We start from the raw sequence: 27,621 nt of genomic DNA, 5'->3' as shown, positions 1-27,621 counted from the left end.
TAAAAATTACTTTGTTACAATAGGAATGCTAAACTTTATTTACAGTTCTTAGTTTACAGAATAAAACAGATTTGTGTTTAGAGGATGCTGTGAAACTCATCCCCTGGACATATAAATATGCAAACAGAATGCAGAGCAAGAGAATGGACGCTCTCAACAAGAGAAACAGCTGATTTTTTTCAATGAAACTATGAAATGCCTGCCCAGTATCACAAAGCTGCTATCCTGCTTTGTGTGATCATAACGTAATGCATCTCCAAGGGACAGAGATACACACACATATGACCAAAGGAGAAGGCAGCATGTACAGTACTTGGACACTCTGACCCAGTGATCCGAGTGCCACATACACTATAATCCCATGATCCAAGCGAGACGGAGTCAGAGAAGGGGCCACAACACACACACATCGGAGAGAAGCAAATACCTTCCCTTCCCTTCCCTTCCCACACACACACACAGCTCCCTTGATCAGAAAGACTAAGAAACGCATGCACGCACACACACACACAGTGATCTGAGAGAGAGAAAAGCACATACAGAGACATTCTGGTTCTGTATTCAGAGAGAAGGGGACACAAACACACATTGATCTCCTGACCTCACCCACACACTGATCTGAGAGTGAGACAAACACACTGTGATCCTTCAATGAGAGAGAGAGAAAGAGAGGGTCAGACACACTGACAATCTACACCTATCTTCCAAGAGCAGAGCATTTAGGATAAATTTCATGAATACCACTGAATTTCTAAGAAAATAAACAATGACAGGTTATTTACGGTAGCTTTGAAAATGTTAAAATGTCTGTGTATTAGCTGAGTGCTTTATCACTTCCTACATTACTTCCCATATTTGCTTATTTTGTTCAGATTACAAGCAAAATTTCAACAAATCAGATTATGAAATGGAGTCACACAGACTGGTAGAACTCTCTCTATATTACAGCCATATTCAACTCCCACCAAAATCAACAGGAGTCTATTCACTGACTTTAAGGGGAACTGGATCAGTCCCTCAGTTTCTAGCCAGGTCTACACAACACATTGAAAATCCTGTTGATGTAATAACACAAAGAAATGTCAGATAAGCTTGGAGCTCTCCTCCCAACGCAGTCCCCAGCATTGGGAAATGGGATTGTGATAGGAGGTTAGGTTTGTCAAACTTCCTGAATACCGTGCAGTCACACTGTTTGCTTTAAGAGGTTTTGTTTGTTTTTCAAAAAACAGCCACATAAAAATATTTTCAGCTACATTGGAGCATTTGATCTATCCAAGTAGTCAATTCTGAGTCTTAATGAAACTTTTAAATCATCTAAGATATACATCCAAAACTTTGGATACATATCCAGATCTGTATATTACCTACAGATATATACAGGTTTCCAGGTTTTAGTGACTTTTTGCAATTGAAAAAGGGGAAAGTGAAATTTAATATACATATTTAATGCATATTTTGAGTGTGAAACAAAAGATGTTTCTCTTTGCAAATTACACTAATGACACTGAAATTCACAGCACAAGTGTACACCTAGGAGAAAATGGCTGAAGTGCTGGCAAAGAAACTCTTTATACAAGGACTTCTGAAGAAAACAGATTGTGTTTTCACCATAAAAATGGTCCCTGTATTTAAAAACGAAAAACCCAGAATTGCTTCCATCTGAGTAATCAGGCAAGAAGGTACAGCCGCTCCTACATGTAGGCAAAGCTCCAAGCTCTGAGACTGTCCTTTTCAATCGAGTTTCAAGACTGACTGGAGCTGATTTGTTCTGCCACTGTATGGTACCTCTGTACAATGAATCCATCCATTCCCAATGTGGTTGTTTAAGTAGATGAACAAGTATTGCCAGTGTTCTCCTCTGTGGGTCCCTTTTCCTACTGTCTGCTCTCAATTTGGAAGCATTAGAGATGGAAACAGGCTTCCAAGTACTTGTGTGCCAAGGAATTAAACAACTGGAAGTTTAGATCCTGAGGAAATACCAAACTACCTCATAAGGGCAATGTCTTCTTTTGTTATGCACTGGCTCCCTGAGTTTGTGTTTACTTTTTCTTTAGCTATGTAACTATACCACAGATAGTGGACTGGAGGGAGGAGAATGGGGAAATGCATGATGGGAAGCTCACTGTATTCGACAGTTTTAAATTATTGGCCACAAAGATCTTGTGGTGAGTGCATTGGGCGTTTCAGAGCAGATGCAGTAGCACCACAATATAATGCTGTGTTGTTTGTGTCATGACATGTTTATCCTGGAGGAGAAACTTTTAAGAGGCAGCAACCAGAGTAAAATATTTCCATTTGTGGCTATTCAAAGTACCCTTCAGAATATTTTTCCTTCATTAAAATACCACATCCTGGAGATGAAACGTATGTTGTGTTCATGGATACCTCTTAACTAAAATCAGCTTTGTTATGCAACTAACCATCACTTCATCAGAGCACTTTTAATTTAGGAAAGAAAGGAACTGCTAAGTTCAAAGAGGGAGAACCACTGAGCTCCATGCCTCACCTTTTCTCAATTTCTCCATTACTCCTACTTATATCTGCTTGTGCCAACCTAAATAGTTCATCTTCCCCTCTCTGGTGATTACACCCCTCAAATATGTGTTGATTTATACACCCTTTAGTCAAGTTTGACATATTATGGGCCAGATCCTCAACTGATGTAGCTCCAAGGGAGACAATTTACACCAGCTTGTCTACACATGGAGTTATTCAGGTATAGTTACTGCACTTTAAATTCACACCCTGGTTTAATCCAAATTCATTTTATTAAGCGTAGACAAGTCCCGAGGGGTCGGGTCTTAGTTCTCAATCTTTTCTCAGTCAGTCCCTCCATCAAACGCCTAATCATTTTTATTGCCCTTCTCCTATCTCCTTACAGTTGGATCAATGTATTTCTGGTACTGTTGCACTGAAGACTGCATGCAGTATGCCATAGTGGTAGCACTATGACCTCATGACTCAATGCTGACTGCATATGCCGTTGTGTTGCATTGATAATTTTTGCTAACACACGGTGCTGCAAATGTCTAATTTGCAGGGTTTTCTTATTTCCCCCACCTCACAATTTCATTTAGCATTAGTGCCTGCCAGGTTTCTCTTTCCCAATGAGTTTGTGTTTCAGATCTTTTTCTGCAGATAAAACAGCTGCATTTTCCAATTTTAATCTCATATTGCTATCTTCAGACAGTGTTTCCAATCTCACTGGGTCCCCTTTGTATTAGTTCTCTTTCTTCACTGGTATTTGCAACACATTCTAGTTTTGTATCACCTATGAATTTCATTAACGTGCTGCATGCTCTCTCTGACAGATCACTGACCACTGCACAACCATGCCAAACTCCTCTCTCACTTGCTGCACTACTGTTTATGGTCTCTCGGCTAGTGTTCAGGACAAGCATATTTCAATTAATTTATCAAAGTAAGATTTTGCAAAACATTGTATCAAAAGATGGATTTGATTATGAGGACTTTAAAATGATGTGGTCTTCAAACTAACCTCGATATCCCAGGCCACTGGACCTTGCTTTGTAAAAATAACCCCTTCTCACTCAACACTCCTCCCAGCGGGAACCACTTGTTTAAAGTGCCAAAATATAGATTTAGGAGCCTAACTGTAGGCTTCCATTTTTTACAGTCTTGGCTTATGGATGGTGGCATGTTGCTGTGTGTTAGTCCACAACTGTATCAGCGAGTGTGTGTATTTACATTGTTGATATGAAGGTCTATTTACCCTAACAAGTATCTTTCTTTCCCAAATGTCCTAAAAGAATTTCCCCCTAAAATACAGATCTTAAATACTTTGGGCTCCAAAATCTGACCCACCTTAGAATTGTAATAATCTGATGGAGGCTGTCCTATAGATGCTAACTAGCTTTCAATGAATTCACCACTGTGTGAAAGCACTAACCTTCCCTCCTAAATAACCCACATAAGAGAAGAAAAACCAAAACAAACCAACCGCTACTGTAGCCTCTTGTCCTTCCCTTGCTGGCTGTGCTGGGCGTTTAGTGAGTTTTCTAACAAAGGAAACTCCCAGAGCTGTACTGATTGCATAGGAACTAGGAAAAGGCTCATTACCAGTAATGCTCATCTTTAGTTTTAATCATCTCACATTTGAGGGTGTCTTCTGTGTCTTCTGGGAGAGGCTTCCACACTCCCAACACTGAATACATTTTTCCCAGATATGCAGCTGAAAAAGTGTCCCTTGTTCATTATCATTCCATTGAAACGATGACACTGGTGCTCACAAAAAGAAGCTAATGCTCTGAAGCCACATTCTTCTCTCTGATTCAAACAGAGATGAGATGGGATTGGGAGGGAACGATCCCTGAAAAGAGTGGGGAGAAGGTTGTGAGAGGTTTCAGCTTCTGTAACAATGCTGAGGACTTTAGTTACCATTTGAAGAAAACCATGAAAAGAGCAACAATGTCCCTTTAACCTTGTTACCAGAAATGGGGTTTGTTCTTCTGTGAGCTGGTTGCTTAAATGGCCTCTTTGCATTGTGCTACAGCCATAAGGGAGAGGGCTCAGCTTGTCCTTTCTGTGCCACGTGGGTCTCTAGGCACTTAACCAATCTGACTTCAGCAAGGGTCCAGAGATATGGAAACAAGTGTTCTTGAGTTTTTGTGTGTGTGTTTTCATTACTAATTCTCGCAAGTGTCATACTTTAAATCTCTCTCTCTCTCTCTCTCTCTCACATTCTCATGTAACGCAGACTGATGCTCTTGCTCACACACAAAAGACTTAATGTTTTTGTTTGTTTAAAAAGGACTCATCCAAAGATCTGGATAATAAATTATTTGCGTTTCCTAAGAAACTGGTTTTTTTCCTTTTTTTCCCCTTAATAAGCTGTCTGAAGCATTTGACAGAAGTAAGCAGTTTGGCTAGATTGTACTCAAGTCTTCTAAGCATAAATGCCATTAAAGAAGAACAACAAAGGTGGAGGGGGAGAAGAAAGTCCCCCAAAATGAAACAAAAATAAACCTCAACCCAGACTCTAGAAGCCCTATATTCCTGCATTTTATGGCGGAAGCAGCTGCTCACTTCCACCAATGACTGTCATCATGGTCACCAAAGATGCACTGCTCTTGCGCCGCACTCCGGAAAATGGCCAGGAGGAGGAGAGCCTGTTTAACACTTGGATTGCTTGTAAACGGTGTGGTTGGATCTCTAAGGCGGATAATGACTTGGTGAGGGAGGAGTGGGAGAAGGAGTTTGCCTTTACCCCTTATTGTTAGCTACAGATCAGCAACCCACCAGACACAAAGTAGAAACTGGCCCCGTTCCCACACCAGTTCAGGAAAGGCTGTTCCCTATTTTCTTCCTCCTCCTTCTCTCCCCCCTCCACTCTGTCTCTCTCATCCATTGCCTGAAGACTATTAGCTACTTGAAAGTAACATCAGCAGTCCCCTTCTGTTGCCATGACAACCAGCATCTCGCTCTTGCCCATCTCTTCCAAGGCACTAGCCAGGGTATTGAGATCACCATCGTCTTGGTGCTGGGCTTCCCATAAGTCCAGGATCACCCCAGTTGGGCTGGCTTTGGTGGCAAAGTAGTTCAGATACCTGTGAATGAAGAGAGAGAGAAAGATGTGTCTAACTTTACACATTTACCCTATTGGTATGGTCTGAACGCAGCAGAAAGGGGTGTTGGGAAAGGAGGTCACGGTATTAGACTCTGGAGCAAATCTGGGTAATTCTCTCTGATGTGCACTGGGATGGAAATGCCATAACTGAAATTCAGGGCTCCTCGGGGCATCATCTACATTTCTTATACAGCACTGATGCAGAAAACATTCATGGAAAAGCAAGGCATATTTTATTTTATTAAAATTACAAATGCTCTCTCTACCCTTGCCCCCAAAGTGAGATCCTAAAACAGAACAGCCCAAGAGCCATCAAGGTCCCTGGCCGGAGGCACTTGCTTTGCACAATCATGGCAGAATTTTAAGAATGTTCAGCCAGTCCAGGATCTAACTGGATGCACATGACTCCAGGTTCTATAGTATGAATCGAAGGGGGGAAAGCAGCATTCAAACCCCACAGGGAATATCAACTTCCCCACCCTCCAGGTCTCAAGGCATTGTGGCTGAGAGGAAGGAGCACAGCGTTGGGAATCAGAAACTCGCGAGCTCTAATTCTCCCTCAACTACTGAATCACTGTGTACCGTTATAGAAATTGTTTGACTCTCTGTGCCTCAGCTCCCCATCTGTAAAGCAGGGATAATAGCACAGCCCTACCTCACAAAGGGGTTTCAAGGATAAACTAGTTCCTGAATGTACATTGAGTGCTACACAGTGTTATTTCTGAGTCACCAGTGCTTCATTTTTGTGTCTTCTTTCACATACCATTCCTTCCCTCTCCCTTCCCTTATAAGCCCACTATCATTCTCGATGCTTGCCGGCTTCGTGTCATCAGAGAAACAGCACTGGATTCCCAAAGTGCTATACTTGGGGGCTGCAAAGCCCTGAGATACTTCTGTGTTCTTGGTCAGACACTGTCCTCAAGGCTTGTGCAAGATAATCACTTTCCAAGGTTGCCCTTTGAGACTTAGCAATGCTGTAAGAGCGCCTTCTGGGGGCTGGAGCAAATCCGCTCTCTCAGACTGTTTCTGATAAATGTAAAACAATGGGCACTAAACGCCCAGCACATAATCATGCTGGAGGATTCTCTGCACCTTTAAACCATGATTTGAGGACTTCAATAGCTCAGACATAGGTCAGTGGTTTGTTACAGGAGTGGGTGGGTGGGATTCTGTGGCCTGCGTTGTGCAGGAGGTCGGACTAGACGATCATAATGGTCCCTTCTGATCTAGAAGTCTATGATTCTATTATTCTACACCTGGGTCACACCTGCCCCCACTCTGCCTCAGAGGAGAACGTGTGGAGAGTGCAGAGTAACAAGGAAATACAAAACTCTGTTTTCCCAAATGACAGGTGTGAGGCAGGAAGGTTAGAGCCAAGCATCTAGTGCTATACTGCGAACTGAAACCCACCGATCCATGGAAAGTTTCTGAGCAAGAAGTCTCCAGTCATTTCCTCTTGAATTGGGGGCATCAAGGCTGTTGCAGATTTTCTGCCGGATGGATAGCGGGATCTTGAAGGCATAGGGTCCCAGCTGGGTAGTCACAGCACTGCCATGGTGCGAGCAGAAGGCATCAAAGGAGCTGGCATTCTGGGAGAAAAAACATTTCAGAATGCTTTAAGAAAAAAGATTTCAATGGAAAACTCCTCCCTTATCAGCCTGCGCTACATCCCCCCTTGTCACTTTACCCTGCCCACAATTCAGGGTCTGTGCATTCCTGCCCAAGAGCAGGGATGATTGTGTTTCTTTATGTGGAATTTCAGCAGTGCTTTCAAAAACTATCCAGCAGCAAAGATAACTTGGGATCACAGAGAGACTCAGACAGACCAAAAAAAAAAAAAGATTGGGACAGGGAAAGAGAGATACAAGATGGTAACATTCACTAAAATGCATTCGGCACAGATGTCTAAGAACAGAAACAAAAAGAGAGAGGTGGATAACATGCCACAAAAAATAACAGTGAAGCAGCTAGTTCTTAGTGACATCAAGCTCTTCCCCCGAGGGTCCCTTCAGTGAACCCAGTCGGAAGCAACCTCCAAATATCAGTGCATGTGGCTAAACAATTTGGAGCAGAGCCAGCAGCATCAGAGCACATTATCAGGGCTGCACAAATATTAAAGCCCTGAAATTCCCAGTGACTCTTCCAAATGCACTGGCTACCAAAGCCCAGCCCTTGGCCTCTTCATTCACTCCCATCTTATTGGTTAGCGCACACTTTCACCTGGCTGTGAGAGGGGACAGTGCCAACTGGCATTTTAGTGCCATCCCCAAAACAGACTCTGGGAAACAGAACTCGTACACAGCAGAGGTTATGTGCTATTATTTCATGATCCACAGGTTGAGTGTTCTAGGGGTTGCTCATGTACCAAAAATCAATGTCTCATCGATATTTTCAAAAGCAGGGTAACAAATTCTTAGCCCCTTTGCTGTTACTGCCAGAATCTGCTGGTATCTCAGCAATAGCTGTAACTGGATGATCATTCAATTCAGTGGGCTTTTCTCTGTACCTCTCACTTACACCACACATATCAGCACTCACTCTATTGACATCAACAGAATTACACTGGGGGAAAACTCAGAGCAAAATCAGCCCCGGGAGTTCAGATTAATAACCTCAGAAGAGATATCATCAGACCCTGCTCCTTCCTCTGCTCTCCCAGCTATAACTATGAGTGGGCACGGCCTCCCTGCTCTCTTCCCCTTCTCTTTGCTCACCTCTCCGAGTGTAGCATGCAGCTGGAATATCTGCCCTTCCCCTTCCACCTGCCGGACGCAGATCTTGCAGGTGAGCTCTGTGGAAGCCAGGCTGTATCTCTCCAGGGTGAAGGTGCAGTGCAGGGCCCTCTGGCTGCCACTCCAGATGTGATAAAAGGGGATTTCCTGTACCAGCAGATTAGTTCAGTAGAATGTTACACAAATCTCAACAACCCTTCGTAAATACAGGAAGGGCTTCCTAACTAAAACTCATTGGGTTTTTTCGTATTTGAAATTATTTATTTTTATTATTTAAGTGGTAATTTTTTTAAATGCCTCCCAAAAAGGTTCTAGGTGCCTGACAATTAACTGTACAACCACCATAATAATGACCACACAGCCCTGTAAATACCATATAGATTTGATTTTAAGTCATATTCTAGATTTCCCAGCTTCTACTTTGACTGGCAGGAGATAGGGATCATTCTGTGCTGACAACTGGCAGGGTGGGACACGGAAAGCTGATGGCAGCTGAGTCACTGTCTATGCTGGGACCCTGAGTCAAATATGGTAAGTGAAAATTCCCCTGCTGCCTTCTCCTTCCCTTAGAACAGTGATTCTCAACCTGGAGTAAGTGTACCCCTGGGGGAACACAGAGGTCTTCCAGGGGGTACATCAACTCATCTAAATTTGCCTAGTGTTACAACAGACTATATAAAAACCCCTAGAGAAGTCAGTACAAGCTGTATTTTTATGTCTAATTTTGTAAGCAAGTAGTTTCTAAGTGAGGTGAAACTTGGGGTACACAGGACAAATCAGACTCCTGAAAGGAGTACAGTAGTCTGGAAAGGTTGAGAGCCACTGCCTTAGAAGACAGCCTGAGAGAGCAGAGAGCTGTATCACTCTCTTAGCAGACAATCACGGGTAGATGGGGAAGCCCTAAATCTTGACTAGATAAGCAAGTGAGTAGGCAAGGTGCTGGATTTCTAGATCTCAATAGTATGAACACTACTTACTTATCACAATCGAAGGCATGATCACAGATCTATATCAGGTCACGTAAAGCATAATCCAAACACACTTTAACACCTGGATTGCTGCTGGCATTCAAATATTGATATTATATACACACACACACACAAACACACACAGTACATATACACTGTCATTCATGTGTTATTGCTTAATTATGTATGAGTGAGCATGACACATGGGTCCCTGTGTGACGGGGTGTTCTCTTCTACAAACAGATGGATGAATAATTGCTTCATAGCTGTTGTTTCTATAGGGACCATTTTAGTAAAGTTTCCCTTTTGGGGGCACCTTCGGATCACTCTGCCCTGTCCTTCCCCTTCTCCCCAACCTCTGCACTAGCAGCGAATGTTCCAGTGTACTGCTACACATGAAAATTCCATGTGACTCATATTACCACTTGGCCACCCACCTGGTATTTAGCCAGCAGCTTGCTCTTCCACAGCGAGTGGGGGATATCATGGATGGAGAGGCGTAGGTTGTGATAACTGTCTTTAAAGAGTAGTGGCTTGGGTTCCTCTATCAGGGAGCCACCCAGAGTCTTTTCCAGTTCGAGCACTTCCTATGGGGCAGACAAAGGATGGGAAGCCATGACATCAAAGGTCACTACTATCAGGTGGAGCACATGAGTTTTTTAAGGCAGCGTTATGTCAATGCAGGGTCCACACTGTTCAATGAACTCTGCCAAAAAACTTAACAAAGTCCCAAAACAACAACAACTACATGCAAGTTTAGTATTTTTTGAAGATACTGTATTGACATAAAGGATAGTGATTGGTGCTGCAACACAAGCCAACCAACCAGAGTTGAAATGACAAGAAGAATGACACCAAGTTTAGCCCCAGTCATCAGCAAAACACAGGGAAATTCAAATCCATGGTGTGACATGTCTCTTAAGAATTACAACAGTTGCACAGGTGCAATGATAAAACAAAAGTACAGCATCCTGTACTAAAGCGATATTTTAACATATAACAGAGTAGGCAATGCTTACAGCCCTTGCTGTGCTTCCCACAGGGCCTTCTTCAGGGTAAGTTACAGCCCTTCATCAGGGAAGATCATTTGAAAGTTACTCAGATTCTACAGAACACACTCTAAGCTAGACCCCAATGAATTAACATTTTTTTAAAATGAATTTTTTGCTGATGAAATGTGCCATATTGACAACCCTGGAGAATAAATTCTTCCACTTATCCAAAGAAGAGCTACAACAGTGCAAGCTTCCAGATACTGTCTGGGCAATATAACTAAACCCTGACTCAGAGGATCACCTCGAAGGGGGAGATGGGAATTCAGTTTTCTCCCTCATTCCGTTCTTGGCCTCTCTGCTAAGGAGCTATGATAGTTCATTGTGTGATGTTGACACCTGTTCACCAGAAACTGGACTGAGTCCATCAACTCATTCCATAGAGGCCATCAAACAGACATCAGATGGGAACAACTTTCAGCCACTACCATCCTGATTTGGATTTGAGTAACCTAGATGTGAAAGTCTGTGCATCCTCACAAGTCACCGCGTGGATATTTTAGAATCTGAAAACAGAACGATGCTGGTTGTGATACAAAAGTTAATGAGACAGCACACCACACAGCGAGGCCAGAAACATTGTTTCGGCTTTGGATGTTGGAACCTGCCGTATTTTTCAGGTAATCTGAAGGTCTATATTTCATAAATATGTGCAGGTGGGTAACTTTAACAAGTGTGTGTGTGCCACCAGTGTTAATAGCACTGCTCTGCTTCAACAGCAACCCAAATCACAATAGTTATTTTCAGTTCAAGAGACACCTGCTGGTTTCTAGCATGTTCTTTTTTCATCCTCACTTTAAATTTTATTTTACCAGTGTAAGACAATGTTGTTTTTATAAGAAAAATAAGATCCAATAAGATTGCCAAGCGTGGAACCCCATCTAGAGAGATCACAATAAGGGTAAGAAAGTAACACAGGAAATAAATGGAACAAGCATAAAGGTCCCAAGGCACCCACATTAAGAGTTGATTTATAAGAACTAAGTTTAATATTATTAATTAATTATTATTATTATCATATACCACAGAGAGAGAGACAAGGAATCCTCGAGTAGAAATAGGGAAATGTCTGTAAGCCAGGGACAGTGGGAGCTGTGGTGAACTGAGTATTATCATGGTATTATCAATTTAGGGTTGATTAGCATAGGAAGGAGAGAAAATCTTCCAGCAGTGACAACAACATAAGCCCTTGTGTAATCTCTGCAGAAAGAAGGCACACAATATCGGCTATGAAACACCCTCCATTCCCCTTGATATTTCCTCCAAGGACCATGGAAAATGTTATGGCTGATCTCTGGGGAACACAGTAAACATGCTTATTATTTAACTTTGGTCATTTTTCACAGGGTTGCATCAGGTTGTTTTCTCCCTGGAGCCAGACCTTTCCGAGAGACACCACACAGCATCTTGCGTGCCAGCATGACCACATTTGGAAGCAATGGCAGGAGCAAGCTGAAGCAATTTGTAGCCCAAATACGGAGACTGAGGCAGCTGGAAGAGCAGTATTCGTAAGTAAACTTACATGCACAGCAAGATTGATATTAACCAGTTACTGTGAGTCAGAGTCACAACTGGTGTAAACCACCAGTCAATGGAGCTGTGCTGATTTACACCAGCTGGTGGTCTGGCCCTATATATTTAGAAATTTGCACAAGGACTAACAAACTTGTGGGCTGGTGACCTACTCAAAGCATAGTTCAGGTAACAGATCACTTCATGATTCCAAAGGATTATACCAGCTCTGGATCAAGTGCAGCAGATAAACCTACCTGAAAATCTCTGATGAATATATTGTCTAACGTTAGTGCTGGGCTAACGAAAATGGATTTCTGTCTGTTGTCCATTGGGACTGCCAGGCTCTAAGCTAGTTTGCTTTCCCCTGTCATGGAGCAGAACATGCTCACAGTTAATCAGTGTTTTTCCCTGCAGTCTTAGGATGAGAAAGAGCTGGAGAGTGACAAGACGTTCAGAGTTCAAAAAAGAAACACTTTTATAGCTTAGTGGTTATTCATTATTTGCTCTATGGTGAAACGATCTTATGAATCCACAGGTACTAAAACGGGGCTGGAGATAGAAAAATGTGACAGTGGAGGGTTGCTTACTCATGACCTCAAACTCTCAGGCAGCATTACCTTCAGTGCATCTGGTGTGTCCTCCAGGCAGTATACTTTGAGGCTGTATTCTAATGAGGTGCAGACAGTAGGTGCAAAAATAGCCAGCTGGAGTCTCTTGATGGCTGACCTGGAGTAGGACTCTCCCACAAAAACATAGGTGCCAAGCTGGTCTAGTAAAACATGGCAAAACTTAGGCTCAAGCTGGCAGTAGCAGGGAGTGTTCAGGGTCTCCTCATCCAGGGTCACAACTTCCTAAAGGCAGAGATTAAAAACAAAGGTTCCTGGTCAGCCCTTTTGCTCCAAAGTAATTTGTTTGGCATAGGCACTGAAAACTTTCCACTCATCATTCACCATGGCACTTTCTGTAGTGCTGCAGCAAGCTAGCATGAGAACAGTTGTGAGGTTTCCACACAAACAGCACTCCATCCCTGCAGTAAACTGACAACCAACCCCTTCCCACTTCCACCCCAATTTGAACTCCTATCCTTTCCCTGATAGTGAAGATTCCTCAAAAGGCTATGACTGGAATTGCTGTGACCTGTTCTGCAGCCTGCATTTCCACACATCCTCCAGAGTCTCTGCTAACTGAGGCGGAGCTCTGTGATGACATTTTGTTTCCATTGTATTATTAAAGTGCACATTACCTCCCAGTTTCCTTGGTGGGATTGTGTTTTCAGCTGGAAAATCCAGTCTGAGGAGTTGATGTCCGCACAATGGGGGATGGTGAGAATGACTGGACGACACAAGAGCAACCCAGTGGGTCCACAGGTCACCATGGGACTCAATACTGTCTGCGTGCCTTCTGAAGGTAAGCTAGAGGGGATGAATAAACACATGCAGAAAATATTTAGCCTATGCCAGCCAAGTCATGCACCTGAAGAAAGAAGGCCAGCCTGCACAGTGCTGACATGTGCTGCTCAAAACTGAGGAGAGGGGCAACTTGGCATCCTCTAAACTTAATGGGCCTGATTCCTACACTGTGGGACCAGCAGAGTTACAACCACATGTCATGGAGTGGAGAATCAGCTCTACTGTGGTTAAAGACACTGGGGTTCCTGTGTAGATGACAATGAGCAATTACTGGCAATCGAACTACTGTGTTTGCTACCAGGAGTTCTGCTGGCCTATGGAAATACTGTAGAAGAGCTAGCCAGGGAGCTGTTTGGCAGAGGACACATACTGAACAGTGGCCAGACAAGTGGCCAAAAGATTCCAAGTTTGTAGTGTAGCCATTGCTTCTGGAATCTTCACTGCCTTCATGAGGCGCCCAGGTTCTGCACAGAAATCCCGACAGTGGGTCACAAAACAAATACAAGTGGCAAAAGAACTCATTCTGCACCATATTAGCAAACTGCACAGCAAGACACACTGCTTTCCCTCCTCTTCCCTATGTCGTCAGCAATAGTCTCTGCATCTTTGAGTGCAGAAGTAAAAAACCCATATCCGTTATTTACTAAGCCCCAGAGAAAATGCTTGATGATCTACAAAGCTCAGAGGAAGACATAGTAGCTGACTCAAAGTGCTCACAATCACACATACATAGCAATCCAATTCAGACACAGAATGCACCAGGTGAAATTTACCACAACTAAGCAATGCTTTTTTATTGTTAACGATGGGAAAAATAAATTCTTCTTTGTTTGGCAGCTAGAATTGAGAAGCTTAGTGGAAGCAATGCTTTAAGGACGGATTTGAATGAAGCAAAGGTAGATGCTCACCCCAGAAAGGAAGGAAAGGTGTTCCAGGTGTAAGAGGCACAGTTGAAGAAGCTGTGAAGAGGAGGATAGGAAAAGAGACAGTGGAGTGTGTCTAGGCATGACGCCTGGTCCAAGTAAGAAGCCAGGGAGAGAGTAGCAGGAAATGAAAGCTGAGATGCAGGAGGGAATTCAGATATGCTATCTCCTTCAGGTGGTAGTTACGGTGATGGCAGACTGCAGCACGCTATACGGTACATTCTACTTACAGTGTGTTTTCTGCCTTGTTGATGATCAGGTACATTTCGTAGAACTTCCCCTGTGGGATTGCTCCATGAGGCACCAGCAGACTCACTCCTAGGGGAAAGAAAAAAAAGGAAATAATGAATGAAACCTCACTGAGAACAGCCAGTTTCCTCATGGGTTAATTTCAAATGGTGGGAACACTGTGCAAACTGAACTGGGGGCCTCCCTTGTGTGCAGACAGTGGTGTGAGAGCTTGAAGCCTCCTGCTGTTCTAACCCAAAGCTTTCCAGAATCTGGGACTGCTACTGCAGCTGGAAGTCAGATACCATCGTGTTGAACTGGTTGTATCAGAAGTGGGTACCTTCAGAGGCAGCTGGGTAAGGCATGTGAGCTGTCCGTTGGCAAGTGCAGTGAAATGATCATGTGTTGGGTTTATTTCAGCTACTGGCACAGATGTTTTCACCAATGTGATTTGAAAGCAGCCACCCTTGAATTTGTGGCAGGGCCTAAGAGACTTTCTAGCCTGCTAAGATGGAAATCACGCCAGACTCCGTGCAGTCAGGCAGCATTCAGAGACAGGATAATCCTTAGCACAAGAAGCGCGGTGCTTGTTTTCCACCAATGCTCTCCAACAGGTTACAACTGGAGTAGCAAAAATACAAAATGATGGTCACCTCACGATGGTGACTGATTCCCATCCACTCTATCTTAGGGAGATATACAGGCCGGCAGCATAATGGGGATGTCATTATAGAAAGGAATATTTGGATGCATCTTCCATTCCTAATCAGCACCACACTGTCTTCAAACCCAGAGGCCAACATCACCAGGCCTCACTACTCAACCATAAGTTAGCTGACGTCAGAGAGCAACTGGGACAGCAGCAACCACAGCTGCACCTCCCACTCTGGCTCTTACCTGTATCCGGGATAGTGAGCCTTCCTCCCAAGCAGCCAAATGTGCCAGTGGCACTGTTCCCATGCTCCCGGGGCAGGGTGAGGAGATGCTGAGAGCCCATGGCCTTGTTCCTTATGTTCATAAAGTGATTGTCCCTGGCAATGTCCCCTGGGTAGGTGCCCGTGGGCACTGCCCCAAGCAGGTCTGCCCCGTCATTCAGCCTGGGGGAGGAGGATGCTGTCGAGGAGTTGTACACTTTGATCTTTAGGTTTGGGAGTGGGTCAAGCAAGGGGGAGTTGGTCATTGGGATCTTGTCAGAGGAGTCCTGCAGGGCATACATTGGACCACGATATACACCGGCACTGGCTGTGAGGTCAGGCTGCATGGAAGGGTGCAACAACTGGGGATGGTCTGCAAGACGAACAAAGATGAAAAAGGCAAAAACTTTAGTAACTTGTGAATTTAAACATAAATCAAAAGAGACTTACATGGAAACCTAGCCTCAGTGAAATAATGGGCTCAGGATGTGTAAGACATGTCCCTGGGAGAAGCAGGTTATAAAGCAAGAGACTGGAGCATGGACTTTGAACACATCTGTCTCCCTTTTATCAATTACTTGAAAGGAAACTGCCTGGACTGAGAATCAGGATCAAAACTCCCTTAAGAATGAAGGAGAAGCTGCATCATAGTGTATGTACAGAAAGTTGAACAAAAATCTGAAAGTAGTTTGACTCTCCTGCAACTCTCACAAAGGAGTCGGTACTTCATTCTGTGCTGAATAGCTGAAATGCTTTGTGTTCTTTATACTTTCTACCAGTTCTCTTTCCTTATTAGTGGTATTCCTGCTGTGCCTAGAGGCCCAGGTCAAGATCAAGGCCTTACTGTGCTAGGTACTGTATAAACATGAGGTCATTATCTTGCTTGATTTGTTTCCTTATTTTTAGGCTCAAAAATAAAATGACCCTGTGAGCAGAGCTGGGTGAAGATTGGTAATTCCATTTTGCAGAGGATTTCAATACTTTGAAATTTGTTTTTTTCCCCCCAATTCAGAATTAAATGCCCAAATTTCAAAGTCCTCCATGAAAAGGCAAGTGCTGGGGTCCAGACACAGAGACAGAACTGGTGGGGCTGCCCCAGAACCGTGGACCCAGAAAGCCCTGGCATCACCGACTCTGGGGCAGTCCATCTTGCTGGCTGCCCTGGGGCTGCAGGTGGGGCTGGTGAGCTGGCAAGAAATCAGGCAGGTTTCAAAGACTACCTGGTTTCTGGAGGAACTTCATAGAAATTAAGTGTTCCATGGAGATGGTTCTGATTTTGACAAATCAGCACATTCCAGTGAAAAACTGTTTTGTCAGAATTTTTGCAACCAGCTCTACCTGCGAACTCACTTGTTACTTCAGTTCTCAGCCTATGGGAACATGGAGACCTGACCCACCCTCTGTCTCCATTGAGAATTAATAGGCAGGAATCAAATGGAATCTGATCTGCCAGGTCAGTGTGCAGGGCAGACAGAAATCCCTCTCCTATCGGTACTGTTGTATTTATGGCCGAAGAGGTGAATGGAAGAAAAAAATGCTTCCAACAGCTCAGAGCCAACGGACCTACTGCCTATTTAAGATAGAAATTCTGATCTGATTTTTTATTTTAAACAAGTTTTTGGGGCAATTTAATGTCAATGAAAGGTGCTAGATCAGGGGTGGGCAAACTACGGCCACAGGGCCGCAACTGGCCCTTCAGATGTATTAATCTGGCCCTTTTGCTCCCACCAGGGAGCAGGGTCCGGGGCTTGCCCCCCTCCAGCGTTCCAGTTGGGGGCTTGCCCCACTCCGTGTGTGCTGTGGCTCTGCACAGCTCCTGGAAGTAGCGGCATGTCCCTCCTCCAGTTCCTACATGTAGGGGCAGCCAGGGGGCTCCACATACTGCCCCCATCCCAAGCACCACCCCCGCAGCTCCCATTGGAACCATGTCCAATGGGAGCTGCAGGGGCAGCACCTGCAGATGGGGCAGTGCGCTGAGCTGCCTGGCTGCTCCTCCGTGTAGGAGCTGGAGGAGGACATGCTGCTGCTTCTGGGAGCTGCTTGAGGTAAGCACTGCCTGGAGCCTGCACCCCTGACGCCCTCCCGCACCCCAACCCCCTCCCCCAACCCTGATCCCCCTCCAGCTCTCCAAACCCCTTGGTCCCAGACCAGAGCATCCTCCTGCACCCCAAACCTTCATCTCCAGTCCTACCTCAGAGCCCATACCCCACCCAGAGCTATCACCCCCCTGTACCCCAACACCCTGCCCCAGCCCAGAACCCCCTTCCACAACCTGAACTCCTCATTTCTGGCGGCACCCCAGAGCCCGCACCCCCAGCCAGAGCCCTCACCCCGTCCCGCACTCCAACCCCTCATTTCTTGACCATTCATGACCCGACATACAATTTCCAAACCCAGATGTGGCCCTTGGGCCAAAAAGTTTGACCACTCGTGCCAGATTGATAAGCACGAAGTCTGAAGTCCTCTGTTTGCCCACAGAGCTGGTACAGTGCAGGAAGTGTAAATGCAAGCTTCCCTGCAGTGCCCTGTGGAGTAATTTGGTCTCTGGAAGTCACTGCAGAGAAAGTGCCAATTCATTTCAGTGGCAGTGGTGGCTTTGGTAAAGCAGGCAGTTGAACCTCTTTTGTTTTCTGAAGAACACACACAAAACAAACTTCTGTATGCAAAGGGTTCTGGCATCATGAATTCTTTAGTAGTGGAGTGCTGACTGTGGTTCTCACACACAGAAAGGCAATGGAAAGATGAGGAGAACTTCAACTCACCTCTCCCAGTAGGATAAAAAATGAACTCCTCTCAATGTGGCCTATTCATCCCCTGAGTCTGAGCCCCTTTATTTTGGTTTCACCTTCCTCCCTCAGCCTTCTTCCTCTGGGGGATCAAAGATACTGCTGGACATGATATAAAGGAGCAGACCAGCTGATTTCTTCTTACCGTGCCTGGAGGTCTTGAAGTTGACTGGGTGAAAGCCTCCAGTCAGAGCAGCTGAGGAGTCTGTGATGTCAGTGTCAAAATCCCGGCAGCTGCGCCGGTATACAACCACTCCGATGGCCATCAGGATGACGACGAAAACAAAGATGGCCACAACGAGGCCGGCGTACAGGGCCACATCCCCCGTGGTTTCCAACACTAGGAGAGAGAAACGAGAAAATGGAAACTAAGGAAACAGGCGCTTTGCACTAATCTGCCATCAGAACTATGCCACCCACAGCTGGATCCCTGCATGACCAACCCAATGTCTTTGCACAAAAGACGCCACTATTTCTAGGATTAACCTAAGCTTTCGGCAAATGCTGGGCGGGGGAGGCTGGGCTAGCACAACAAGGTAACAAATGGGTTCAAAGTGCAGCGTGTGTGTGTGGGTGTGGGAGTGTGTGTGTGAGAGAGACACAGAGACACAACCACACACAGTATGACTTTTGATCTAGGCTCCCCAGCCCCCCAGTCCAGGGAGAAGGAAGAAATCTGCCTTGAAAGAAGACACGCATGTACATGGAAGAGATGGCAATGAGCTAATAGGATAGTGCATGGAGAGATGCCATAAAGCGATCACTGGGCATTCTTCTGTCTGCTCCCATCTCAAACCAGTAGATGTGGCAGCTCAGAGAAGGAAAGGACCAACTGCTCCAGAACGGCTGCTCTGGTGATTTGGTGAGCTGCTCCTGCAGGGAGGGACACGTAAGCCAATATGTGTCACGTTAGCCTGGGAATGTCCAATGTTAGGATTGAGGAAGCTTGAACCAGGTCCATGAATCTCTGCCTCTGTCACTGACTGCTGTTAAAATCCCTGCCTCCCGTCCTTTCATTCTTCAATAGCAAACTAACACCTACGTTATCGAGGGTATTTTCTCCTTTGATTTCACATGAGCTCTGATTACACCACTCTGCCAAGGGAAGGAATTCTAACTCAAGGATCCTGCAGCATCAATGTCTTGCCTCCTGCATATTTTAGTGTCAAAGACAGAATCTGCACCCACCATTGACTGGTGTCAAGTGCGTGGAGTCAGGCCATATTAGAGAATCAGATGCTGTTGTTTCTGAGACATACACATGTGTCTTATCTGAACATTGCCTCCAGGAAAATTACTCCAGACACATCAAACTGCTTGGCCTGAACACTCATGCTCTATTGCTCTATTTTACCCCCTTTTCTTTTCTTTTCTTCTCCTAATTTCCAGGTGCTTCAGATTATGTTTAGTTTAGCTTCATGGTTTCTAACGTGTACAGGGCCAGGGCCAGGTATATGGATCAGAACCAAGGCCTGTTTGTTATGATTACTTTTTATTTCTGGGGTGTGTGTGTGTCCGTCCATCCGTCCGTCCTCAGAGGAATTCCTTTTGCAGGGGTAGGTGTATCACAGAAACATTTCAATTTGATGGTAGGGGAATAGCTGGAAACGTACACTCACAAAGAACCTGAAAGGCCCACAGTGTTTCCCAACTGAAAAATCTTCATGGAACACAAGTATTTCAGAGCTATTATGTACTCCAAAACTCTTCTAAACTGTGGGAAGAATCCAATTTTTAAAGTGTTCTTCTTTACATGTGTTAAATTCACTGTCTTCAAGAAATGTTGATCCATGTTTTATGTTCTGCACCTTTTGAAGGCAGTGTTGCCAAAGCTCATGAGTTCATCATTGGTCTCATTATAATTATTGTTCTCCTTAAAGCCCCAGCTCCTGGAGTCAAGTGGATATGTGATGATTTCATCCTTCATTCTTAAAGAAAAAATAAGTTTCTAGCTCTTGTGGCTGCGGAAAAAGCTTCAAAATGTGACCCACTGCACCCCAAAGGCTCAGAAAGCAGAAAGCAAATAAAAAGAACACCAAATCTATTATTTTTACATGATCTCATGATTTTAAAGCCAGTATCATGATTTTTGAACATTTGTGATTGGCAATACCGAGAAGGAGCACATACTATCAAACCTTATAATGCTGACATGCCTGGGCATGTAGTGACACAAAAGGGAAGAAAATAAAACAGCCACATTAGTTTCTGTTCTGCTGAAATCCTGGGAGAGAAAAACTATTGGTCATATGGAAAAAGACAAAACTGGCAAAGAAAGAAGTTTGCAGTGTTGTTGTTGTCATGTTGGCCCCAAGGATACGAGACAGACAAGGTAGGTGAGGGAATATCTTTTACTGGACCAACTTTTGTTGGTGGAGGGTAAAGCTTTTGAGCTACACAGAGCTCTTCCTCGGGAAAGAAGTGTTATTTCCTAAGTTGCTCTGGGTGCATTAACAACAACAGGGCTAGGAAACGAACAAACTGCTGGCACTGGTTTTAATTCAGGGCGGGGGAATAAAAGCACTTGTTCTGAAGCAAACCAAACCAAACCAAAAATTCCAACTTTTTTTTATATGTATACAAACAAATTCTGTTCTCATTCATTTTGGAATAACTTCATGGACTTTGGTTACTTTGGATATATTCTGTTGTAACTGAGAATAAAGTTTAGCCCATGTAAATAGAGAAACTGATGCGTAGAATATAAGTTAAATTTAGGTCTCTCAAGCATGATGGAGTAACTGTCCCTTTAACATCTGCTAACCCTTTGTGGTGTATTTCAGCTCTCTCCTCCCTTGCTCACTGGAGCAACTCCATAGAGAAGCCCTTAGAGATGGAGCTTTCTAGTTCCAGGCTGACACCAGAGGTGCCAATGACCAAACAAAAGAAAAAACAAAGTAATGTATCACAATGAAATAAAGTGGCCATGAAATGAGGACTTACAGTGACTTTTGGGTTCGGTTAGAACTCTTTTATCTGTTAGGAAAAACAAAGTTAAAAACAAAAGGTGAAAATGATGATGGTGATGATGCTAATGGAAGGAAACAAACACAGTCATCAGCCCCAGCACACCAAGGGGAAGGGTCCCATGAGACATAAAAACCAGCGAATGGTTTCGAGAGAACAAGGAGTCTTAGGCTCTTTGGAGCTCTGTGAAGCCATGCAGAAGCCTTGCCTGTGTGGTAGTTTTAGGGAAGCAGGCTTGTGACCACTCTCCCACCCTGCAAGCCTGGCTGGCTTTGCTGCCCATCCAAAGGAGCCAAAGTTGCACAAGCAGAACGGCAAATTTTGATCTACATTTCCAATAAGCTGCAGGAAACTGAGAGCACAATGACCCCTTCCCATTGAATCGTTTACTTTAAAGGGACAAGTGGGGAGACAGCTTCCCAAGCTGCTCCACCCTCTGCTCACCTGAGGTTTTCGGGGAGCAGAATCTGCTTCTCTTCTGCCCAACTTCCTGGTCTGACAATGAAATTCATTCACCTCCCAAGGGGGTCAACAAAGCCCCAGGCACTTCAGGCTCCAATGACAAAGTGGTGCCCAGTTCTCAGGGCCAGCCTCTGCCTCTTTTAGAAGTGGTGGAGAGTGAGAGGGGTTTCCCTAGGCTCAGTCGAGCCCTGAGAAAGCCCCACTGAATTTCAGTGCTATTTTAATGAGTCCAGTGCAACAGGGAGAACCATTGTTCTGTTAAAACCAGTGGTTCCCACCCACTGGTTGTTCTTTCAGCTGGCACTCCCTTGTGATGGACTAAGAAATGTGTGCCCCTGTTCTCTGCCCATCTCCCCACTTACTAACGCAGTTATGCCACCTCTCCTTCTCTTTCCATTCCTCCTCTTCTCTCCCATCTCCGTTCTCTCTCTCATCCCACTTTCTTCCTCTGTTTGCTTTCTACTCTAATTCTTCTGCTTGTTCTCTTAGGTTGTTTTTTATTCCCAGTGTACCCCTTTCTCTCACTCATCAGATGGCTACTCGTTCCTGGCAGCACAGAGGAGCCTCCATGTGAACTTTTAGGGCTTCGTTGAATACTGTGTGTGCAGGAGAGAGAAGCTTGGTTGCCAGGCTACTGTCTGAGCCTCTACACATAAGCTTGTCTCGTGGAATCTGCATGAGGGACCACCAAAGGAGCATATGGGAGGGAGGAGCAATTTGCAGGACATTTGCAATGGGAAGGATTTGGGTTCTTGAAACCTCTCTCCCCTACACACCCTCCCACTTCGCTTCTGTCCTTCCCTCCTCTCCCACACTGGGCTTGTGCCCACCACCCAGTGCCTCATCAGTGGTTGAAACATAAAAGCATTGTCCTGTTACATGTTAGGCTTTGTCAAAATTATCTTGTGTCTGGTTTGCTGATTATCAAAGCTATTAGCCTTATGTAATAATAGCTTTCTCCCTCCTGGCCCATCCTCCCATTTGACTCCAGCTTGGACTGAAGCCTTGAGATACAAGATGGGCCAGCACAACAGTTTCAATGGCTGTGGACGGCAATGGCCACTATCACGCTGGCCCTGTGTCAGGAGAAAGGGCTTTGTCCAGATCCAAGGCTGGCAAGTAATCGCACAGATTTACATGGAACCCACTAGATACTTTTCCTTCATGTCTGGACGTCCAAGTCTGATCCAGGATGGAAGCCCCTTTGTAAGGTCACTCCTTTGGTTTTGGTCTAAAGCATGAAGTCCTCAGCATGGGAACAATTATTTGTAGCTGTTGATATAAAACAACCCTCCCCGCTCCTTTCCACTCCCTGCAGGTTCGCTGCTGCAGGAAGCCCCTGTCTCAATACTCCACTATTTCCTTTTTCTCTGTGAGGTGCTTTCTGCCTGCTAAGTGTTAACAGCCAGCACCAGGTTGGCACCACATGTAGCTTGATTCTGCCTGCGAGCTGGACCCAACCTCTTCTGTCACGATGCCTTAATTTTTCCAACCATGAGCTTCTACCAGGCCCAGAAGGCACTGGCTTGCAAGATGTTTCTTTGAAACCAGTTCTGTGGTTCAACCCGCCCCCTCCCTCCTCCTTGCTCACTGCCAACATGGATCGACATGATGAGTTTATTTAAGATGACATGAAGGCAGCCATACAGCGAGGAAGGGGTTATGATGCACTCCTAACTTATTCTTTAAAGCAGATTACAGCACAGAGGGCATTCAGGGTTATACTAAGCAAACGAGCTGCAAGGCACCAGGGCAGATATTGCTATAGAACAAGCAAGTGGCAGCACTGGCACTATTCCTGGCTGTTAAGCAGACTAAGAAGGAGACTTTAATACTTTCTGAAGCAGGTTCTTCTTGTAGCACCGCCCTATGTTTGTAACTGGGATCATTCCATGGCTGCTAGTCAGGAATGACACTAAGGAATGAGGTGAGTCCAAGGAATTTCAAATTAAGGTTAAGGAATTCCACCTGGATTGCCCCATGAAATGTATCACACTCATTTCCACTCAGACCTAGAATAGAGTTGGTATTTCAGAATATTTACTAGATCTATTTAGATCCCAAATGGGGAATGGGAAACATCCAAGCCCTTCTCCACCCCATCTGAATTCTAGAGGAGAAGGTTTAAAGCAGAGATGTTTTAAAGACTTCAGGTTTTTGGCTTTATGCCAAGCTCTGGGACATAGACTTTATAATAACAATTGATTTAAAGAAAAAAAAACAAAACAATTAAAATCTTTTCTCGCTGGGGATTTAGGCCATAAATAAAATGAGTTTGCTGGGTCTCATCAGGACACAAACATTGCACAGAGCCTGATCCAGTACTGAGCACATGCAACCTTAATGCAGTCCAAAGAGAGATGCGGATGCTCAGCACTCTGCACTTTGTGGGACTGGATCAGCACTGGGAGTGAGTGACAATTTCTGCTGGAACAAGAGGCAGGTTCAGGATGGGAACACCCTGGAAGTCTGCCACGACTTGTCACGTCAGTGAAGTACAGTGATCAGAGGCGAAATAAGCCTCTCGTCACTGCCGAATGGTCCTCTTTTCTGTGGCACTAAATGGAACTTTCCTCCTGTGAGGAGTCAAGCTGCATATTCAACCCTTCCCAGACCTGCGGTTGACAGGCAACACTCAGTCTGCTCAGGAGAGGCCAGTGTTTAAACACTTGTACCTCAAGAGGTGGCGTGTGGGCGTGCAGAGTGGAAAAATACACAGAGGAGTCACTAGGGAAATTTAGGACTATAACTACCCCTGAAGAGGCATATTTAAAAGAAGTGGTTGGCCCTCTGTTCCCCTCCCTTCATCCCTCCTACCACAGTTTCCTTTCCTTTGGCAACATACATGGAGCACACATGCTTTTTTAAAGGTTAATGGACTTGGTAGTGATAGAAATTGATCATGCATGGTCCAGGAACGTGCATGGGCCAGGAACCTGCTGTGCACATTCACTCTCTTTGGTGCAGCCAGTGACCTCCACCCTGCCATAGAAAGGTCACCTGGGCCAGGGATGACAAATGTTTTGCTTTCTTTTAGCAGCTCATTCCTAGATCCTTCCATAGCAGGGAGCACACTGCCAAGTGTTCTGAATGATAATGAGTACCATGAGCTTTAGGGTGTCAACTAGATTTGAAGCCAGGTGCCACAGATAAGAGGCTGGTGCTTCACCCAGTGACCCATGCAGTCAACTTCCATCAACCTTTTGGAGCGGTAATCAACTGCCCACCCTTAAAATGTCTAACCTTCAGGTTTGCAAGTAGATTAGCAAGGCTCCGACTGGGCTAAGAGGGGGCTGTACCAGAATTCTACGCTAGCATCACTGACAGGTGGGAAGTCCAGTAATGGTGCTTAAGAATATATCCCACATCCACCTAAATGGGCATGAATAACCTTTATTTCCTATAGTTAAAGGGCTTTGTGCATCTTGCTGTCACTGCCTCTCCAAGTCGGCTGTGTGCTGTACATCACTGCAACCAGAATCGGCTTGGATATCCAGTCTGGAATTTCCCTATGGCTGTCCGATGTGAAAAGCTTATGACATCGACAATACTGTCAGACAGGCTGACAGCAACCCTGGTCTATAATGTCACTTGCAGTAAAAGGAGCTCTAAAGTGGGTTTGGGTTTCTGGGGCCACCTGGAATGAGCTGTGGGGGCAATCCCTGGGAAGAGATGATCTTGAGCTGGAGTTCTGTGCCCATCTGGAATGGGAGACCAGGTATAGTGCCTGCTGCCTAGACCAGTGGTTCTCAAACTTTTCTATTGGTGACCCCTTTCAATAGCAAGCCTCTGAGTGCAATCCCCCCCCACACACACTTATAAATTAAAACTACTTTTTTGTATATTTAACACCATTATAAATGCTGGAGGCAAAGTGGAGCTTGGGGTGCAGGTTGACAGCTTGAGACCCCCCCCCCATGTAATAACCTCGCGACCCCCTGAGGGGTCCTGATCCCCAGTTTGAGAACTCCTGGCCTAGACAAAGGCAGAACAAACCCTTCAGCTTGCAATGCCTTCCCTTTTAATAAAACCCTTTTAGCATGTTTTTGTTGTTTTTTTTTCCTGGTTATCCCTTTCCTCCCTCTCCCTCACTCCTATGCTGTCCCCACACTGGCTCACTCACTTTGCATGCACAGTCCATCGGTGCAGTTTTTGGAGTCCAGCAACACTCCACTGCAGTCCTTGCCTCCGTTTTTTGGGGATGGGGCAGTGCATTCCCGGCTCCTCCAGTGGGTGCACTCCGTGCTGCAGGCTGACCACTTGCTCCACTCTGTCCAGGCTCCATCTACTGCGTTCCAGGAAAAACACAGCCATACACAGAGAGAAAACAATTCATTGAAGGCTTAGAGGAAGGAGCAGAGAAATTAGAATCAGTATTGTATATACAGCAGTCACTTGGCTTCTCTAATCCTAACAGATAACAATCAAAAGAAACCGTACGAAGAGGCAGCTGCTGCACAACCTCTGAACTGGGAGGCTAAGCCATTGCAGAAATGCAGATCTCAACTGGCTTTAGCAGCCCAAACAGCTGCGAACTTGAAGGTCATCTCACTGGCGGCTTGTTCTCTAGATGATAGGGCAGGCAAAGGGCTTCGGCAGATCATTTGGGAGAAGGGTGATCTAGAAAAAGAGACAGCTGCACCAGCCTAGGTACTTGAGGGAGTCCTTATGGAGGTCATTGTATGTCAAGCCCCATCCTGCAGTGGCCTGGGGAATGTAAGGTGCAAGGCTGCTCTCACATCTAGGACCTTCAGTTTTCACAGCCCACAATGAGAGTTTTCAACAGGGAAAAGTCACTTCATACTAGCTGGAAGGAGGCTGCTCTGAGACACACGCCCCTTGACCTCCTGCAGATCCCCCTCCACAACACACAGCATCTCCACAAGGCCCTGGGCAGCGCTAGAAATAGTGCTGAACTGGACAATCCAAAGAGGGGAGCACACGCCCGTGATTACAGTTGGCCTCAGCCTCTGGCATGAATTGCCCTTACCTGGGCACATTGTGGTACAGGCGATTTTCTGGAAGGGTTGACCCTCACAGAAAGAACCACCATTGAGAGGTGCTGGGTTGGTGCAGGTCCGAGTGCGCTTCTGCCAGCCACGGCCACAGCGGTTGTTGCATTGAGACCATTCTGACCAGGTGGACCAGCCACCATTCACTGTGTACAGAGAAGGAAACAGGAATAAACATGCTGCTTAAAAACTCAGAGCCCAGGAGTAACATCATACTCATGTCCCAGCACCAGTCTACCCACTTTTGTCCTCTCCAACCCTGGCAGTCACTACAGCCATCAGGGAAAGCTGCTGGTGGAGTGAACACTACAGTTCCATGGACCCACCTGGAGGGGTCACTAAAAAGGTGAGGGCTGTACCTACTCTTTTCCAGCTCCCTAGACTGATCCACACCAGCCAGTCACCAGGCTCCTTTATTCTGACACCCCCACATTCACAACACTCCAACAAATAAAGATGCGCCTTCTAAGTGAGCACCTCCCAACTCCAGCTGCTTGAAAAACCCTGAACATTTTTGAAATGTTCCTGTTTTCTCACCTCACTGGAGCTGCACTGATTTACCCCAGCTCTGCTGGCCTAGGAGTTTTAACTTTACAAATATTTTTGACTTGGAGAGCTTTTCAGTGGGACAGAGCAGGAAACGGCCACTATTTTGCTCCAGAAATTGAATGGAGACAGATTGCTTAGACTTTTATCCTTTCATTTGGGTTCACTGTGGCTCACACCCTCTGAGTTTTGCTTTGCGTTTCTCATATGTGAAACTCAAAGCAAAACTCAGCCAAATCCAGCATTTCTTCTGGTTTCCTTGCAAAACTTGTTTAGGTTTGCTCAAATGATGCAGCCCAGCTTCATTTGAAGCACAATGTATATATTTCAGTGAAGTAGCCAAGTTCGTCTTAAAACTAGCAACCAGGCAAGGCTTTTTTTTTTTCCCCCCCTAGTTTCAGGTTTGCTTTCAGAAGCCTAAGAATAAACTTTAGTACTGGTATAAGCTGATGGAGAGTCTCCTTCAGCTCAAGATGTCTGTGTTTCTGACACTGAATGGCATGAGTTCTACGCCTCACAT

General features: G+C 45.2%; 1 protein-coding gene across 3 annotated transcripts in view; it reads right to left on the bottom strand.

Annotated features, from left to right (window-relative positions):
* UNC5B (unc-5 netrin receptor B) overlaps positions 1–27,621 on the bottom strand; it is a 150,770-nt gene continuing 123,149 nt past the window's right edge. Inside the window, exons 6-17 of one of the 3 annotated variants that reach the window (XM_030570332.1) lie at positions 26,534–26,701; positions 25,667–25,831; positions 21,058–21,090; positions 18,260–18,454; positions 15,312–15,701; positions 14,417–14,504; positions 13,098–13,266; positions 12,472–12,705; positions 9,725–9,874; positions 8,302–8,466; positions 6,998–7,176; positions 1–5,567 (exon numbers count right to left, since the gene is read on the bottom strand). In XM_030570332.1, coding sequence (XP_030426192.1) covers positions 5,402–5,567; positions 6,998–7,176; positions 8,302–8,466; positions 9,725–9,874; positions 12,472–12,705; positions 13,098–13,266; positions 14,417–14,504; positions 15,312–15,701; positions 18,260–18,454; positions 21,058–21,090; positions 25,667–25,831; positions 26,534–26,701 — 2,102 coding nt within the window. In that variant the 3' untranslated portion in view covers positions 1–5,401. The remainder of the gene's footprint in view (positions 5,568–6,997; positions 7,177–8,301; positions 8,467–9,724; positions 9,875–12,471; positions 12,706–13,097; positions 13,267–14,416; positions 14,505–15,311; positions 15,702–18,259; positions 18,455–21,057; positions 21,091–25,666; positions 25,832–26,533; positions 26,702–27,621) is intronic. The other 2 variants (XM_030570333.1, XM_030570335.1) reach the window with 2 other exon arrangements.

Source organism: Gopherus evgoodei, chromosome 7, assembly GCF_007399415.2.
Source record: "Gopherus evgoodei ecotype Sinaloan lineage chromosome 7, rGopEvg1_v1.p, whole genome shotgun sequence".
NCBI lineage: Eukaryota > Metazoa > Chordata > Testudines > Testudinidae > Gopherus > Gopherus evgoodei.
Note: the sequence above shows the minus strand (reverse complement) of the source record. Positions and strands in the feature narration are given on the sequence as shown.